Source organism: Mus musculus, chromosome 11 (genome assembly GCF_000001635.26).
Source record: "Mus musculus strain C57BL/6J chromosome 11, GRCm38.p6 C57BL/6J".
NCBI lineage: Eukaryota > Metazoa > Chordata > Mammalia > Rodentia > Muridae > Mus > Mus musculus.
Window position 1 is genome coordinate 18,974,144 of NC_000077.6, and position 15,472 is coordinate 18,989,615.

At 41.9% G+C, this 15,472-nt stretch overlaps 1 protein-coding gene across 9 annotated transcripts in view; it reads right to left on the minus strand.

Moving 5' to 3' along the window:
* The window catches only part of Meis1 (Meis homeobox 1), a 139,224-nt gene that overhangs the window by 93,716 nt on the left and 30,036 nt on the right, over window positions 1-15,472 (minus strand). For 8 of the 9 annotated variants that reach the window (XR_003949337.1, XR_001779899.2, NM_010789.3 and 5 more), the window contains one exon: window positions 14,125-14,236. The exons of the other annotated variant lie outside the window; for it this stretch is intronic. Coding sequence is in view for 6 of the 8 variants with exons in the window: in NM_010789.3 (NP_034919.1) it covers window positions 14,125-14,236 (112 nt within the window). In the remaining 2 variants the exon portion in view is untranslated. The remainder of the gene's footprint in view (window positions 1-14,124; window positions 14,237-15,472) is intronic. 9 annotated transcript variants of the gene reach the window in all.

A 15,472-nucleotide genomic window follows, 5' to 3' on the forward strand; every position in this document is an offset into this window, starting at 1 on the left:
CTGAAAAGGATTAGTATTGCCCATTGGGTACTAAGTAAAGGCAGCTGGTTCTCTGGGTGATCCTTTCCTAGAGACCTGAGGACTACACAATGAAGTTGGGTTGGGGGTGCACACCTTTATTATCAGCACATGGCATGCAGAGGCAGGCCAACTTCTGTGAAAATTCAAGGCCAGCCTAGACTACAGAGTGAATTCTAGGATAGCCAATGCAATGTACAGAGACACTGTCTCAAAACCAAACCAAACCAAACCAAACCAAACCAAACCAAACCAAACCAAAACAAAACAAAACAAAACAAAACAAAACAAAACAAAACAGCAGAAGAGAATAGGAGAAAGAGAGATGGCTCCGCAGGTAAAGGCACTTGCCACTAAGCCTGACATCGTTAATTCAATCTCAGAAAACCCACATGGTGGAAGGAGAGAATGAATGGACTCAAACAAGTTGTTCTCTGCCCTCCCACACACACAAGGTGAATGCATGATTACCTTGACAAAACAGGTAAGAGTGAAAACATTAAGAAAAAGAAGGTCTGGAGGCAACAGAGGCAGTAGGTGAGGGGGAGTACTCAATGGAATCCTTGCATCCCAGTCTGAGATCTTGGTGTCATTTCTGACCTGTCACCATGTGTGCATGGTCTCTCAGTCTAGCCCAGTCCTTCCCCGCTTCAGACCCATCCTCTGCTTTAGGGCAGACTTGGTACTTTTGAACTGCCAGGCTACTGCCAGCCTTCCTGTGCCTTGATCCCTCCTTTACTGGGTCCTGAATTGAGTCACAACTAGAATGTATTCAGGGGCATCTGATTGCTTCTTGAATAAGTACCAGAAGTGTTAGGAGGCTCTGGGGGCCTTTTTCCTGGGTGTTATCACCTCTTAGGCCTTCCATCAGATGCATCCTTCCTTCTATCCTGACCGGTGCTCCTACTGACAGTTCCTATGTTATGCTGTGTAGCTGCCTTTATGTAAAGGCATACTTGCCTCTCATACTCTATGCATCTGTCCCATCTTCATATCAGCAACTCACTCTGTTAGAGGAGCTAGATGAGCAATCATGCTTCTTTCCCTAGGGCCAATTCTGGGAAATGAAGTAGTTGCCAAAAACAAAGGCACTAGTGAAGGACCAATGTGTGAGTTCCACTCAGGCTTCACAAGAATGCTTGCCACAGAAAGACAGAAGCCAGGCTGTCCCCAGACCAATGGGACTGCATCTTTGTTAGTCCCCTGCATCACACTGGGCTTGTTCATTCTTACATCTTCTCTGGCTCTAGGTGAACTGTTGGCTTTCCCAGTGAGCCTTCAGAATGCTCACATCTTACCACATCGTTGGCTTGTACAATCCATGTTCACTTTGTGCTCACTAACTTAGTGAACAAACCAGATTTGGTAGTTCCCACCTTTAATACCAGCACTTGGGACGCAGAAGCAGTCAAATCTCCGAGTTCTGGGCCATCCTGGTCTACAGCAAGAGTTCCAAGATGACCAAGGATACAGAAAGAAATTTTGTTTTGAAAAAAAAAAAGTGAACAAGACTGTTTTCACCTCTCCTGCATTTGGGAACACCCATTCATAAGCTTCAATCTCCAGCATCAAACAATTCCATCTATTGCATTAAAATGTAGTCCTTTTATGAAAGTGGATGTTCTTGGTGCTAAAATGTTGTAATCTGAATACCCATAATCCAAATTTTATTGGGTAAAATATTAACTACAGATTTTCCCTTTTATAGACCTAAGATGTCCCTTAGCATCTCAATCTCTCTGGCTCCATTAACCTGTCTCTAGGCAACAGAATGACAAGAATGTTATTATCTCCTTGCTTGGCCTCAGGTAGAGGGAAAAGAATTTGAAGTATGAAGCTGACACTCCAGGAAATGATCAGAAGGAGATAGACAAGTGGGGAAAGCCCTCCTGGTATCACAAGATAATGAACACCTTAGTCACCTTAAGACAATGGCCAACGGAGACAACTAGCATATTGAGACAGGATGGCAACTGTAAAGGTGTGACTGGGTGTGAGCTGCACACCTAGTCAGGTCAAGGAATAGCATAGTTATGGGGTGATTTTGCATTTGTAGCACTGAGATAGGAGGGGAGGGGATTAGGAGGAGTCATGCAGATGTTGAGGGTGTCACAGGGCTCCTTGAGAGAGGACATGAGGAGAATTTCTTTCTGATATCAATTCCTGTCATTCTGAGTAACTGTCATGATACTATAAATCTTGTAGCATAATGTGTTTCATACATGCTCCAAGGTGTTAGATCAGTGGTAAATTAACTATCAACTTCTAGCTATTATACATTACTGTATATTACATATTTTTCTGTCTCTCTTGAAGGCTAGCAACGTATCCTCTGTGTCTTTCTTTCAAGAATAGGGCCCATACCTGACTAAGCTCTATCTGACTGTGCTGCTGAGAATGGCTGTGATTTTTCTGTCCCTTCTATCTTCACCACCCCAATGCTGGGGTGAAAGGCATGCATGACAATCCAACACCCAGCTTCATGCAGTGCCAGCAATGGATCCCTGGGCTTCATAAACGCGAGGTAAGTACTCTTCCAACCAAGCTACATTCCCAGTACCAACACTTTTTGACTTACATACTTTCTTAAAGTTCAATATAGATGATAGCAACTTATGGTTAAACTAATGATTTCTCGTCTTTTCAGGTGTGGGAATGTGGTACATGTTCAATAGATTCCACATGTCATGTATGGATCTTTTCCTGGGCTGGTGATGTGCGGCAATACACTGTCTCACAATGTTAGTCAGTAGCAGTGAGTTGTATTTTTCAGTCAGCCTTAAGAACATGAAGATAAGCAACTGGTATCCTAGAATGTGTGATGTTGTGAAGCTATGATGTGCCGAAGGGTAGGTACACTAGAAACATTGTTTATTTTTATTATTTTCCATTTAAGGTGAGTTAATCAGGTCATATCCCATTGTACATGAAGAAATGTCTATATATGTTTCTATCCCAAGGTGTCAAAGTGTAAAAAGAATGTCAAGGTATTATAAACACCTTTGAATAGGAGAGCTCAAGGGCAGAGTCAACTAAAACAAATGAAGTTCTATAGAGAACACATTGATCAAAAGCTGACTTTTAGTAACAAATCTATAAAGATATTAGATATTTTATGCATTTTCTTTTCTATTCCCTTTCCTTAAAAATATATTATGCTGACTGTCTGGGATATTTTTAGGTCAACTTGACACAATCTTGACTCATCTGGGAAGAGGGACTTAGATGAGAAAACGCCTCCATAAGATGTAGGCAAGTCAGTAGTGTATTTTCTTAATTACTGATTGATGTGGGAGAACCCAGCCCACTGGAGGCAGTGCAGACCATGGGCTGGTGATCCTGGGTGTTATAAGAAAGCAATCTTAGCAAGCCATGGGGACAAAGCTAGTATGTACCACTACTCCACGGCTTCGGCTTCAGTTTCTGCCTTTAGGTTCATGCCTTGTTTGAGTTCCTTCCTTGATGTATGTCTGTCAGGGCTGGAGTGTAACCCAAGAATGGTAAACTGAAAACTATCCTTTCCTCTGCAACTTGCTTTTTGTCACAGTCATTGTCATGGTCATGGTCACAGCAATAGAAACCCCAAGACAGTGACTAAATTTGAAGACTTGCTGTAGAGCATCTTGTCTTCTTTTTATGATATAGAAGCAAGCAAAAGGGAGCCAAACAGCAGTTTGTTGTGCGCAATATGTAGAAGGGAATCTAGATGAGTTATTATTGATAAATGGAAGAAAGCCAAAGCTAACTGTGCTAATCAGATAGAACACTTTCAGGTTAAGTAATTATGGAAAATTATCTGCAAGACTGAACTAATCCACAAAGTCAGACACGGGCAAAACCCAACTTCACCAAATGCACTTCAGGGACTAATCAATACAAGAGGCAGACAACACTACATCTTTTTAAGGAAATTGTTTATTGTTTGGAGTATTGTTGCTGTCATTGTTGTTGTTGTTAGCTAGGTAGGTCAACAGCCAAAATCTCTGCTACCATTTTAAATCAATGCTAGCATTCATAGGAAGGAAGAGAGATGAACTTGGGGACAGAGCTAAATATCACATCCCAGGGGAGGAAACTGTATCTGCTACTAGGAAGGGCAAAGGGCATAAGGGCATCCTCCTAGGGTAACATTGTTACTCTTCTTCCTGTTTCAGAATTCACCCTGCAGTCCTGTGGCTGTCTTCACCCATTAAGTGGCATGGACAGTGTCCAGGAGTGCAAGTAGGCAGAACGAAGAATCACACATAGAGTGGTTTACAGCACATCCCAACTACCATTGACTTCTGATAGCCTCCCATTAATTCTTTCCCTGATTGGGCCCTCAAACTGCATCGTTGAGACAAGTGGCATTTTGGTATCTATTTATACTTTGACAGATTTCTGTCTGAAATTACCCAGAAGCAATCAGTCTAGAATGGGAATATAGTACATTTGAGGTTTAAAAGCAGTCCTCTTTAATAAGAAAGTATCCATTCATAGCTATATCACTGCAACTGTGCAGGGCACAGGAGACTTAAAGATGATGAATACACAGTCCCTTCCAAGGAAGCCTGGGAAGGATGACCCATAAACTGCTCACCTCGACATATGATAAAGAACAACAACATGAGATCCTGGTAGAGAGCTGAAGAGGGTCAGACGCTCCACCCCAGGGGTCGGGGATAAGTCCCGCAGATAATGCTTCAGCTCTCTGACCAGAAACCTCTACAGTTAGAACTAAAGGGATATAACTAGCTAGAACTAGAAAGATCATCATCTTACTCTGAGTCTCACTAATCTCTAACTGGAATTTGTATTTTCTTCAACACTGTATGCAGGCAAGTTACAAACCCCATAACTTTTAGCAGTCCCCATGACTTGTTCCCAGCGGCAATCATATTACATATGTGCCTGTTACAAACACAGTATCGCATACTCTACCTTCATCACTGCTTCAAAAGTAGATTAGACAAAGGAATTACTGATAGACCTTATTAGTGAATGCATATTAAAGATAGAACTTACACGGCTATATTAGAAAATTTAAAATAATGGGATTTCAGTACAAGTAGTGCCCCCATCTAATCCTGCATATTTTACATATTAGTAAAAAATATTACTCTGTCAAAGTTATCTACTGGCTTCATTGGACTGCCAAAAGGATTCAACCAAGATGTCAAAATCCCCTGAAGAAGGTCAGTATGAATTGACAGCCAAGTAACTAATGGTAACTAAGAACAATGAACCCCGGTCTCAGACTGGTTCCCCAGGGCTGGGCCATCAGTACATGGAGGACTCAGCACAGTCAAAGCTTCCAAGAATACCCAGTACTTAGTGACCATTTTACTACTACATGCTTGATTTTCTTGGTAGCACACACAAGCTTCCTAAGGACAAACACAATGAATGACTTGCTCACCCCCGTAGCTCACACCTAATACCCGGAAGAACTTAATCATCTTTGATGAATTGACTAGACCTTTACACCTCGGTTCCTAAATACAGCCCCTGATAATGTCTTGATGTGTCTGCAGGACAGACTATAATTCTAAGATCACTTTTTCTCCTTGGGCTATGTTAAAGGGACACATCTCTAATATTAACTTCGTCACTTGTACCTTGCCAAGAATGGCATGGTGTGGAGAATCTACACCTGGAACAATGGATTCTCTCCTCATTCATTTTTCTTGGGTAGAAACCACACCATGGGTTTAAACTGTGCCAGGACGTGTGGTGGCCTTGAAACATTCAGGAAAGCCAACCTAAAGAACAAGTTTCTTCTTTCCTTTCCTTTTTCTCCCCCAGTTTAAGACCCAGAGCAGAGTTACAAGGGAAGGAACAAGAGAAAAGAAAAGCCTTACCCAGGGACTGGATTGAATAATTAGAACTTTAGACCTGATATTTTAAAGCTAAGAGATACATTTTTCTTGCTTGCATAAAATAGTAAAATTTATTTCATTAATGGGTGCCAAAAATATTCTCTCTATGCAAGGTGTTTTTGAAAAATACCTTAAAGCTTAGAAAAGAAAGACCAGAATATTATAAGTATAAAATAACAGATCCACCACAGTAGAAAATACACTCTGCTCTTATTGGACCACCAATCTCTCTTAGTAAGCTCTTAGTAAGCAAGAAGTACTCTTTAATTTACAGACAAGCAAAACAAAGCAGTAGACTCTTCTTTTAAAAGGCTTCAGCTTCTGGCTGCAAAACTCGAGAATGCATTGATCTAAGAGAAGATTAGTGATCCCTTACCAGCCCATTTCCCTTATTGAAAACTAGTGCATGATTCTAGGAAGACAAAGTAACCAGAGGAGTCACAGAGTTTGTGTATTATATTAGAGTGTGTAAGCCATGCTATAACCCTTGCCCCTTAAAAGCAACAGCAACACAACACCAATGTACAACTTGCAGCAATAACGGTCTACTCAGATAACACAGGCACATTCTGTGACGTCACATTCTGAGCTCCCTATTCAATCCAAACCAGGAGGAAAACCGAACTGTGTCTCGAGGCACATTTAATCAATAGCATCTCTTCTAAGTTGCAACAACTGAGATATAGAACCTGGTAAGAAATACAGACTGAGTTCACACATAAATAAAAATGAACAATCAACAAGAAGCTAAGAAACGGCCCTGGTGACTAATGTCCTGCCTTGGCCAGTCGAGGGTCAGACCCATTCAAGCCCAGTCACAGGAGAATGGAAGCAGTGAGGTCAATCAAAGGCAAGCTGAAACTTCAGCTATCTAACTGACCTTCAGAGCTCGGGACAAATTGCTATCAGTCAATGTCAACTAATGACAGGAGCTCTCTGGCTAATCAATTGTTCTAAAAATGATCAAGAAAACTACTCACAGGACAGCTCATTTTCACATCAATGCCTGTGAAGTATGAAAAGCTCATTTTTTTTTGAGTTTTTAATAAGCTCATAAGTAAAGCAGTTACTTGGTAACAGAGGTCACCTTACAGAGAAAGACAGAACCTTTGTCTGTCTTTCACATATTCTTTTATTACCATATTATAGTAAAAAATATGCCATGGATATGCCAGAGGGCTACATAATAAAGAAGGTAACATTCCATTCACTTTTGAGACAGGGATCTGTTAAAGAGAACTCTGTTGCTCTGTCCATAATTCCAAGTGCATTTTTTGGTTGTTTAAGATGAAAAACAATGACCTCCAGTTTAGCAGAGATATTTTCTAATAGGCAGGAGATGCCCTTTTACTGAACATGCTTACAGCCAAGTTCGTGCCATAAAAGTTACTGCTTAAGAGGTGAAGAAATGTTTCTTTAAGATACTCTGCTTTTGTGATGAATAAATCAAGCAAACAGAGAAAAGAGAAGGATTAGTCACGTAGCTGGGTCAGCAAAAGGAAAAGAAAGTGTGCCACAACGGGGTCTTGGAAAACAACACAGCTAATCTCTCCTGTCTGATAAGTTAATAACATGGTCTCTCTGATAACGGGTACTTGTGGAGAATAATAACTTCCTTTTTTCTTTTTTATACCTGACTTTTCCCACCAGAAAACTGTTCTCCTATCCTGTCTGTCACTACATGTAAAGGTCTGGCCTTAATCTGCACTGGAGTAGCAAGTATAGGCAAAACAACAGAGTGGTCACAAGCTGAGGGTCAGAGTTTGTGGGCACAATTCTGTGTTACTTTGTCCTTTCCTCAAAAGTGTTTTAATCAAACTATAGCAGAGAGTCAGAGAGCCATTGACATCCAAGCAGCCCCAGGAGAGAAGCAATACTTAAGGAGCAAGTGAGAACAAATATGATCAGTCAGTCATTCCCCTAACAAACTAATGAAGCAAAGAAAGGAAGAAGAGATAAAGGAAGGGAGGAAGGAAGGAAGGAAGGAAGGAAGGAAGGAAGGAAGGAAGGAAAGAAGGAAGGAAGGAAGGACTACTAAGTGTTTCTTTATTTTCTAAGAACATTTTGTTTTTAAAACCACTTGGATTTTTTTTAAAAGATAACTGTTTCTAAACAAGCAGTATTAGCTTAATGTTTTCATCTAAAAATTGCAAACAGAGAACAGTTTCAGATTACAACCTAAACCTGAGTTGCTACAGCACTTTTTCAAATTAAAATATCTTCCGTGGCCTCAACCACTCTCAAGTTGTCCATAGGAAAGAAATAAAGGAGGGAGGGTAACACTTAAGCCAAGCCATAATTGGAAGTATGTGAAAAATGAAGTGTCAGTTTGGTCAATAAAGGGCAAAGGTCAGGGGGAACTGCAGCCCCAACTCTGCGCGAAATGTGCTCATTAAGACATCCAATCAGAGAGCTCCTTCTCACCTATCCCTTTATTCACAGGACAGCTGACTGTTTCAAATGCATGGGTTTGGGCTGTTATTACTTTTCTTCTTCATGTAAAAAGGCGAGCTGGTATATAAATCCTTGCTCAGTCATCTGGAACACAATGTGGCCCTTCCCCTCCTCCCTCTCTGCCTCCCACCCCCTCTCCCACAACTCTGCCTGCTGGCCTCACTGCTCTAAACAAATGCCTAGAAATTCCCTGCAGTAGTACAGAGACTTTCCCTCTGCCTCTGTTGCCTGAACTCATACAAAAGCTGGGTGGAGGGGATGAGGGCAGTGGGAGGCGTCACAACTATGGATACTGTATGATACAGAAACGGCACAGCTTGTCAGTAATGTCCTCTTTAGAGAGACACACTGCTTTAGCTTTGGTGTTTTTCAATGGCCCTGTTGTTGATTGGAGTCCTGCCCCTGAAGAAGTTCACAAGTAGGTTTTTTTTTTTGGTTTTGATTCTATTTATTTTTATTTTATGTACATTGATGATTTGACTGACTGCATGTCTGTGTGAGGGTGTCAGATTCCTTGGAACAGGAGTGATAGACAGTTGTAAGCTGCCACGTGAATGCTGGGAATTGAACCTGAGTCCTCAGGAAGACCAGCCAGTGCTCTTAAGCACTGCGCCATCTCTCCAGCCCCTGATAAGTGGGTTTTAGAGTATCAAGTAATCATTGAAGTCCTTTCCGGATGAATTGTTTTTCACCAAAATCCAGTCTCAAAATAATACTTTTTATTTAGACACGTACACACACACACACAGACACACACACACACACACACACACAGGGAAATATGATGAGTTTTAAATGGGAAATGTTCAGCAGGAGAAATATTCTGCCTTGTCTTCTATGCTCTTACTCTAGACTCGGGAAGTCTTTGAAGGTGGGAAGTAGTACAGGCTCTTAATACAGAATACAAATGAATCCTATCAATCACTGTGCTCCCACTGGAACGCCACAGTCATCGCTCCTCTTAGAATATAAAGCTAGGTTCGTACTCTCCAGCTCACCGACTCCACCCATTCCATGGCGGAGCTCAGCACCTGACCCGTACAGGCACAGGAGAAGGGTGACTGTATTGGCAACAGAAAGAGGTCTGACAAACAGTCTACTTTCCCATTCACAAGGCACATGAAGATACTGTATGGAATAGTACATGGCAGGAACTCAGGTTCTTAGGTCACACCAACAGTGTTGAGCCTCAATTCATTCACCAACCAATATATGACCTTTAGGTAACCTCTTAGCTTCTCTGTTCCCCCATGAACTAGTCCACATGATGAGGGAATGGAAAGATGTGCCTACCTAACCAAACCCCCTTGCATCCTGCGCTATTATTTTTATCACCAGCTAGGCAGCTCACTTGACTATGGAGACATGTCCAAACTCATAATTCTGCCAATCATTACTAAAACTGCTTGTGAGGCAGAATGGCTGCAGCAAGGAGTTTGGATCTAGTAGGAAGAGGCACTAGGTTGGCTTGGCATTCTACTCTAAACCACTTCCTACAATGGAGCTGTGCTCTGTTCAGCAGGACAACCATGCACAGAAAGATACAAGAAACATATGCAAATGAACACCTGGCAGTGTACACTATCTACAAGCACACCACGCAGGAATGCTGAGGACACCCCATTCTAACACACTTGCACTGCCCAGAGTAGAAGGTTGACTTTGACCGTGACCTTCTTGTATATCTCCTCCACTTGCTGTTTCTCCTAAAAAAATAGGAAGCTAGCAAAGAGCCAAGGGGATAAAACAGAATTTACTCTAATGTCAACTGGATATTCTTTCAAGGAAGTTATAGAACAGACAAAAAAAATAATCAATGTCATAGCAACAGCAACAGAATCCCCATCCAAATGACAGACATGAAGCCCTCCCTTCTAAAAGCCAGTTTTAAGGGGTTTCGCTGTTGGAATCAATTTCCAGAAAGGGGTCATGAGTGTTAATGTGAAATGAATGCAGTGGACACAGGAAGAGTTGTCGTAATAAGTAATTTCAATATTGTTATGGCTTAAATATGAAGTGCCCCCTCAAAAGGTTCATGTACTAAAGGATTGGTTGTCAGCTGATGGGCATTTGAAAAGTGAATGGACATGAAGACTTAAACCTTATCAACGGAGTGATCTGTTGACACATCCACAGTTGGATGGATTATTGGGATATGTGGCTTGGCTGGAAGAAGTAGGTCGCAGGGTCATGTCCTATATCTTATTCTGTCCCTTGTCTTCCTGCCTCCTGTCTACCATCAAGTGACACACTGCTACCCCACATGCCCTACCTCATCACACACACACACACACACACACACACACACACACACACACACATGCTCAGACACAGAGGAGGTACAAGTGAGCAGAATTTTTTCAAGGTTCCAACCCTTGAAGAAGTGAGCCAAAATAAAATAAATCCTTCTTTAAGACACTGTTTCAAGATGTTTTGACGCAGCAATGGAAGTCCAACATGGACATATTGGACAAATCATGAATTAACATTGAGTCCCTGAATCATAACATATTTGGTATCTTCATAATTATAGACCTTATCCATATTTTCTTTTGAATGCCTACACTTCAATTTATTTGTTTATTTATCCTTATGCAAAATTCATCTTAAAATTATTTCATTGATTATAAGTTATTAAGGTGAAAAAGACCAGGTGTTAGAGAATTGCCAAAATTGCTGGACTTCTAAGAAAGTTATTGTATTTTCTGAATGTATCAGGAAGTTAAGATTTTTCTAGATGACTTACTTTCTTGAAGGTTCAAAAATACAGGACTCATGAAATGTACATAGGTGTTTAGTACCTACAAGGCTACTTTACAGACTGACAAAGCTTAAGGGACTTTTTATATGTCTGTCTGTCTGTCTATTGACCCATTTATTTATTTTGTTTCACAGCTACCCTAATGAACTGATAAAAAAACAAAACCAAAAAACTAACAATAAGTCCAATTCAAATATAATGTAGTGAAGAAAGTTTTGAAATGTGTCCTGCTCCTGCCTGTGAGGGAAACACTTCTTTGGGAATGTTCTTGACAGATTTAGTTATTTCTTTCTATTGGGTATGTATGATGGCATATTTATGGATTTATAAATCTTTTGAAGAGGGCCGTTAGTTATTCAGTTGACTGACATGGACTCAAACTGTGTAAATAACTATTTAGGATGTGTATGATGAGCCAAACGCTGCCACTGCTTCCACTCCCGTGCCTGCCAGAAGAGGCAGAAAGGGAAAGCATGCAGACGCCACTGTGCACATTTAATCCGGATGCTGCACAAAAGTTCAGCTCCGCAGGTCTCAGGGATAAGAAAACAGGTTTAGGAGGGTCCTGGTTAGCATGGAAATGCCCGCACACAAGTTGTGTTAGCAACACTTTCAGGCGGCATTCTGCATTCGGCATTCGGCAGGAATAACCTCATGGTGCCAAAGAAAAGCCACCAGAAAAGCAAGGATGACTAAAGGTATGCCTCCTTTTCCTGCTGCTACCTTAGCAGGAGGCGGGGCTCAGCACAGAGAACTGCTTGCTCTCGGTGCTGTGCGGGTAGTCAGCTTTGGATCTTTGGTGGACAGGTGAGGGAAAGGGTGGGATGAGAAGACACTTACATGCAGGAAGCTGGTGGCAGGTTGGTCTGCACTGCGCAGGGACCTCCACACATCCTGAACCTTATCTGTCTCATATTGACGTCCTCTACTTTGTCTGGCACCAGGGTGGATTTTAGTAGCTTTTTGAAATTTTAAAGCTTATTTTTATTTCCATGTTTGTGTATGTGCTAGCTCATCTGTATGTGCAGAGTACTCAAGGAAGCCAGAAAAGGGTGTCAGGTTCCCTGGGACCAGAGGTAGAGGAGGTTATGAGCTGTTTAATATGGTTGCTGGGAATGGAACCCAGGTCTTCTGTAAGGGCATCAGTGCTCTTAACCACGTGAGCCATGTCTCCAAGGCCAGGTTGTTTTCAAGTGATTCAGCCAAGATCATTCAAAGGAGATCTTGAGTGATCTTGAAACAGCAGGAGTAGAAAGCACACCACACAGGGTGTGCGGCTCCTGAAGATATGTGTTCACCACAGTCTGTGCTCATCACTGGTCCAATGTAAGAAACATACAAACTCCTAATTTCTGGTGGCAGCTATGGGCAGAGGGGGCGGGGGATAGTGCTGGATCTTTGTCCTTCAAAAGCCCCTGACTGTGTTTGGGAAAACTTGTGCATTCCAGTCCTAAATTCTCACACTCTTCCACAGCCTGTGAGCTTTTCCACCTTGGGTAAACGACCTGCTGATCCTTAGATGATATGTGTTTTTTTTTTAAAGCAAGAAATGAAAGCAAAAATGAAGCAAACAAAACGCTAGGCTGTGACCCCTGTAGCAGCTCTGGGCTGTAGGAAAAAGAATTTAGATTGCATTCACCCCTTTTGGAGAACTCATAGTGTAAAGTGGAATTGTTCAGATAGAAAGTGCTGACACTACCCTCGCTTTGAACAGCGATGCCGGAACACATACAGGCACACTTGGAAGAGAAAAAGAAAGGCCTCTCGGATTTATGCTGCATATCATTTCCCAGTAAAAGTCAGAGGTCAAAGGTTACCTGCTGCTACCTCAGCTCTAGGCTGCCTCACTATTCCAGCCTCCATTTTTACTAGGCTTCTACTCCTGATGAAGTCAGCAAAAGAATTTTTGGAACAATAAAATGTCTCCAGTGCTCAATTTGTAGAAGTTATTTCTGAGGCTAGGGGAACACCACACATATGCCTTTTTAAAACAAATAAACAAACAAACAAACAAACAAAAACAACCCCTGCTCCTGGATTCCAATCAATCATGCTAAATCCATTGTAGACTATGCAGTTCTAATTGGTGTCTCCCAATTAAGTCACAAGACCAAATTCCTTTCTTGCTGAATAACACTCCAGTTAAAAAAAAATGATCACAAAATCAAAATTTAAAGTTGCACCTACTGTGGACTCAGGGGCAATGTTCATAGTCAGATACAAACTTTTTAACTTTAATTTCATTAATTGCACACAAAATCCTTAGGAGCAAGGCCCTCCTCTAAAACCTTTAGATATTGAGTCTCCTTGTTGCTGAAGACTACTATGATGTTTAAGCCTTATTTTTCACTAGTTACCATGAAACATGTATGTCCATGAGCACCCCCTGTGTAGACACAAAGAGTGTCTAGCTTCCAAAGAGTGACACAAAGTATGTGGCTTCCCTCCTGTGTCTCATCTGGCTTTCAATGAAGCTACACATCAAAGAGAGTCAAATATATCAAACCAGAAAAAAATGGCCCCAGTGCAGAGGGAAACCTACCATAGGTTGTCAAACTGCCTTCTAAGAATTACCCCCAACACACACACTCTACTTTTGGGAATGCTGGGATCAAACTAAGGGCCACGAGCATGCAAGGTAAACCCTCTACCATTGAGGTAGGTGGCCAGCTCTTTCTAAGGATCTTAAGGTGACAGTGTTTATTTGGACTCTTCATGGATGTTTCTTCCTGGTCCCTGGAGAAGGCCCAAGGATGCCACAGCAGGGTACTAGTACCATGCTATCTGGGCATATTTGAATTCCTCCTATATTTCTCTAAACTTGCCTCAGTTGATTCATGAAGGTGACCAGGTGACAGGCAACTGGAATGGCCCTGAAGAGTGAGCCAGAGACAAAACAAGATGAACAGATTCTCACAGTATGTGGGATTTATGCTGTCAGAGAAGCTCTATGAATAATAACTGACTTTCTGACATTTTTCAACCCTTGACCACAAAGCAAGAAGCAAGGGAGAATGAGAACACCTCTCCTACCTTGCTCACTGCTGTTATCCCCACTGTGTGAAGTATGGCCACCGCTGGAAGGGCCCGGGGTTCCTCCTGAACGAGTGGATGCCGTGTCATCATGGTCTCTATTCCAAGAGGGCTGTGGGGCACAAATGAGACAACTGAGTAAAAGCCATCTGTAGACAGGGTGTGATCCCATTAGACAAGGATAAACTGAGGAGGGCTACAGGGACACCATGCCATCATTCCCAATCTTCAAAACTGCTTCTAGCTCAGGGCTACATAGGTTATGTTGAAAAACTGCCAATTTCAGCTCCCAGATTCTAATAGTCAGGCTATAAGTAATTGAGTGCTTTATTAGCAAGGAAACTATTTCAGCCAAAGGGGGCATTGAGTCTAACTACACCTTAACCCTCTACTACACTAAAAATGCCAAATGGGGGTACTAGTCTTTAACACTGTGCTCCCAGAGGCCTCTGCTTCATTCTAGGAGACAAATCTGTCAGGGCTTTCAAGATCTCACAATCTGACCTGGTCCATAATAGCTAGTGTGTCAGCTGTTTGCCTGATGGTACACCACAAATGGACCGGGCACAGAGACAAAAAAGAAAAGCTAACAATAGATTCACATGTACTGTGTACACTCAACCCCATGCCGAGCCTTCTTGTGCTATTGAACAGAAAACAGATGTTGCTTCTTATCACTGGGTGCATTTGAAAGTAACATTCAGATTGGCTGTAAATTCAATTCTTAGGGAAAACAATCATGGCGATACTTCTTCCAAATCTCTCTTTATCACCAGAAAAGACTTGAATGAGCTTTTAGTATTTGCTTTCAAAACCAGCCTCATGAGTCACTGGTCATACCCCGCAGTAGGAGTGATGCAGGATAGAAAGCTGGCTCTTGGCTGGGAAGTGATGTTTGTCTTCAAGATTATTAGTGGAAAAGCAAGATGATCTTATGTGTAAAATATGTCTACATCATTTCAGTTATAGACAGTCATGGTTCATGACTCTGTTGTAGTAAAGTTTATTGACCCTTCCACAAGTAGACTATGCCTAGCAGAATTACTGTTCTTTGTTTATTTCTTGAAAAGCATTTACCCATCCCAGAGACAATGAGAAGAGCAAACTATTCAGACATCCAGGGTCACGAAAACGAAGATCTTGCCCACAAGGCCTGCTGCACTGGAGCCCCAAGAGAGACCTAGTGTTCCCCCAATGAACACCTCACCCCACCCTTGAAGGCCTGAGGACTGCTGCCACCCCCAAATGGAACCAACCCACAGAGCACACCACTTGTGTGTTTAAGTCACCCATTGTACATATTCTCAAAAACAGTGCTAATTGATGTGTGGATTCAATCATTGCGAGC